The 3,022-nt window shown below is 37.0% G+C and overlaps 1 protein-coding gene across 1 annotated transcript in view; it reads right to left on the bottom strand.

Annotated features, from left to right (window-relative positions):
- LOC109469364 (heat shock 70 kDa protein 12A-like) overlaps positions 1-899 on the bottom strand; it is a 3,870-nt gene extending 2,971 nt beyond the window's left edge. The window contains exons 1-2 of the mRNA XM_019767866.1: positions 594-899; positions 181-405 (exon numbers count right to left, since the gene is read on the bottom strand). Coding sequence (XP_019623425.1) covers positions 181-405; positions 594-899 — 531 coding nt within the window. The remainder of the gene's footprint in view (positions 1-180; positions 406-593) is intronic.
- Positions 900-3,022: the final 2,123 nt, after the last annotated feature.

The following is a 3,022-nucleotide window of genomic DNA, read 5'->3' as shown; positions in this document are numbered from 1 at the left end:
TACTACGTACTACTATATATATATATATATATATATATATATATATATACTATATATATATATATATATATATATATATATATATATATATATATATATATATATATACATATATATAGATAGATAGATAGATACATAGATAGATAGATAGATAGATAGATAGATAGATAGATAACTTACATCGTAAGCGGCCTCTCGCATGAACTGTTTGGCTGCGTCGTTCCAGATAGCGGGAACAGTGATGACCCAGCGGATGTCTTCCTCTCGGATTTGCATGCTTTGAGAGACTTCGGCTATTGCATCCATCATGTGCTGTTTCAGGTATCGCAGGGCGTGAGTGAACACGTCCAAGGCTGGCAGGGTTCTCCCGTTTTTGGCTGTCAGGTAGACGCTTCTGTCCAGGTCCTGAATCGGAAAGCATTCGCTGAATCCTGAATTCGCTCTCTAATAAATGTAGGTATCAACAATTCTAACTAAAACAGAAGTTGAACATTCGTCAGGTATAATTGTTGCAAAGGTACCAAACGGAAATAGTATAATCTGACATAGAAAGGCAGTTTTTATTTCAACTTTACGTAAGAACGAGAGTATACCTTATAAGAAGCATGCAGTCGCATCTTGAAACGATCAAAGAAATAGTAGTCCTTGTCTTCATTCTCCTCGAGTAAGGTGGTATACTTCGCACATGCTTCGAAACCGAAAGCCACCAATTCTCCCTCGGGTGACAGAAGTACCGATGTCGGTGTTTTGTACGACTGAAAGCCCACGTCTGCGCCCCAGTTTTTATTCACGATGATATCGTCTGGTGACGACATGAAAGAAAAAGCATAGCCGCTGTAGGTTGTGCCAAAGTCAATGGCGGCAACCATTAGGTATGTCTGGTTCGTAGGAGTAGCCATGGTAGACTGTGGAAAGCGTTCAAGCTTGTCTCTATATTTATACAAAATGAATTACATGTATGCGCACGCGCCTTGGACTAACAAAATTATAATTATGTCCCTACAGTCCCTGCCGAATTATGTCCCTACAGTCCCTACCGATCGCGTGTTTACGAAGGGGGAGGGCATGCAATTACAAATCGACGTAAATAACTCACCAGTAGGCATATATTATATCGTCGACGTATGGTTATCTTTATCGATAACTTTTGAGTGTGTGGTATTAGTGACTACTTAATATGGTACCCTGATCTTGCACGTTAATTTTTATGTTTTGTCCTTCAAACTATTATTACGTTTTTTACAGTGATCTTGGTGCCCTGATCATGAGTGCCATGTAACATAGCACTGCCTTTGCCGTCCATTTTATTCGAAACATCATTTATCTCAATTAACATGGCAGAAATGTTTAAGCCTTGTGAAGAACGATTCATGGGGTCGTTTGGCGTCACGGCCTGACTCGGAACCAAGAGGTCCTGAGTTCGAGGCCTGACATGCTACCGATCTTGTGCCCTTGGGAAAGGCACCTTACACGACTTTATTGTTTCAATGCAATGGCTGCTCTTCAAGGCAGTGTATTTTATAAACGTGTTGAGACCATGTCAAACTATGACTTACATTGCTTATTTGAATCATCATATTAATCTATAATGTAATATACTTACGTCTAGGCACAACTTTTTCCTGTCTACTCCTATAAATATCGTATATAAACTTATACTCTCATAGATAAGATAGTGTTCTGGACACAGGCAAACAGTGTAGGACAACATCTGTTTATAATAATTTGTCTCCAATTTGCAGTGGGTGTGGTCAAAAGTAAACAACAGTTTTCTATGGTTATATAATCGCGGTCATGATAGAGGAAGCAATACGATTTCGGTTTGTTTTCCCTTTTTACGCTTCAGTCCTATGATTTTTTTTTTAAATTTGAATTTCAACATTTACATACAGTGACCATAAGTGCTACTTTTTATCAGAAATATTTATCAAAGTCAACTGAATGTATTGAGAAAATATATTGTGTCTAACTACTACATCATAACAGCATAAATGGTAGTATAATATTAAGATAAAAATGGCGGGTTGGTGACGAAATAGGGTTAACAACATTACATAGAACTAAATTCGTTGATAACATTGGGCGTAGGTACTAGAATAGATTAAAAGCATTACATAGATCTATATAAGTATAAAATATTAGGAGGTGAATAGTGGATGTATTATTAGATAAAAGTACAACGTAGATAAAGGTATTTACATATATCTGAAGTATTTAAGTATCTAGCATATAGGGCTTACTATGAAATAAATGGCAGCACACAGGGATGCGCAGTACGAATCTGCCAGAGTCGGCTAGGAATTCAGCATCCGAATCATGTAAGGAATCGCACTAGATCTATATCTTTTCAGTTCTACAGAACACAGAGTCAAGTTTGTGGGATGAGCGAGTCGTCCTGCTGCTAATCGAGGTTCTAGACGGTGGCAGTAGATGACGGTGCAGCTTAGCGTGCTTAACCCTACCTAGACCGGGCTTTTTTTGACCCCCTAAGAACTCGCGAACGGTATGTCGTATGACCACTAAATTTTCACAGAATGGTGTACTAGTAAAAATTTATCATGTTTACAATTCTTATGTCGTTATGACGTAATATGACGTCATTATGACGTCATTAATGTGATTTTATTGGCCAAAACTGTCTAAATAGGTTTTTCCCTGAAAACTAAATGGTATTCAACATAACTGTACCAAAAGTGTTTATGACAGAATATTTTGGTGTACTAAGTCTTATGTTGCCCATAGCAACACCGGTGACGTCATAAAATGACGTCATGCATATTTAAGATATCCGCCATCTTGGATCATCAATCTTGAATTTTTCAAAAAATAGTTTTTTTTTTTACATGATAAGGCCTGAAATACATTGTTAATATACTAAAGACCTTTATTTAAACCTTTTTTTGGAAAAAGAAATGGAAGTATTGATGAAATTTAAATGAAAAAAAAAACTGTATATACCTGTTTAATGATATGGTCCGCCATCTTGGATTTTGGCCAATGACGTCATCAAATTAGCATAAAT

Source organism: Branchiostoma belcheri, unplaced genomic scaffold, assembly GCF_001625305.1.
Source record: "Branchiostoma belcheri isolate BF01 breed outbred unplaced genomic scaffold, Haploidv18h27 scaffold200, whole genome shotgun sequence".
Lineage (NCBI taxonomy): Eukaryota > Metazoa > Chordata > Leptocardii > Amphioxiformes > Branchiostomatidae > Branchiostoma > Branchiostoma belcheri.
This window is presented reverse-complemented; position numbering and strand designations above follow the sequence as displayed.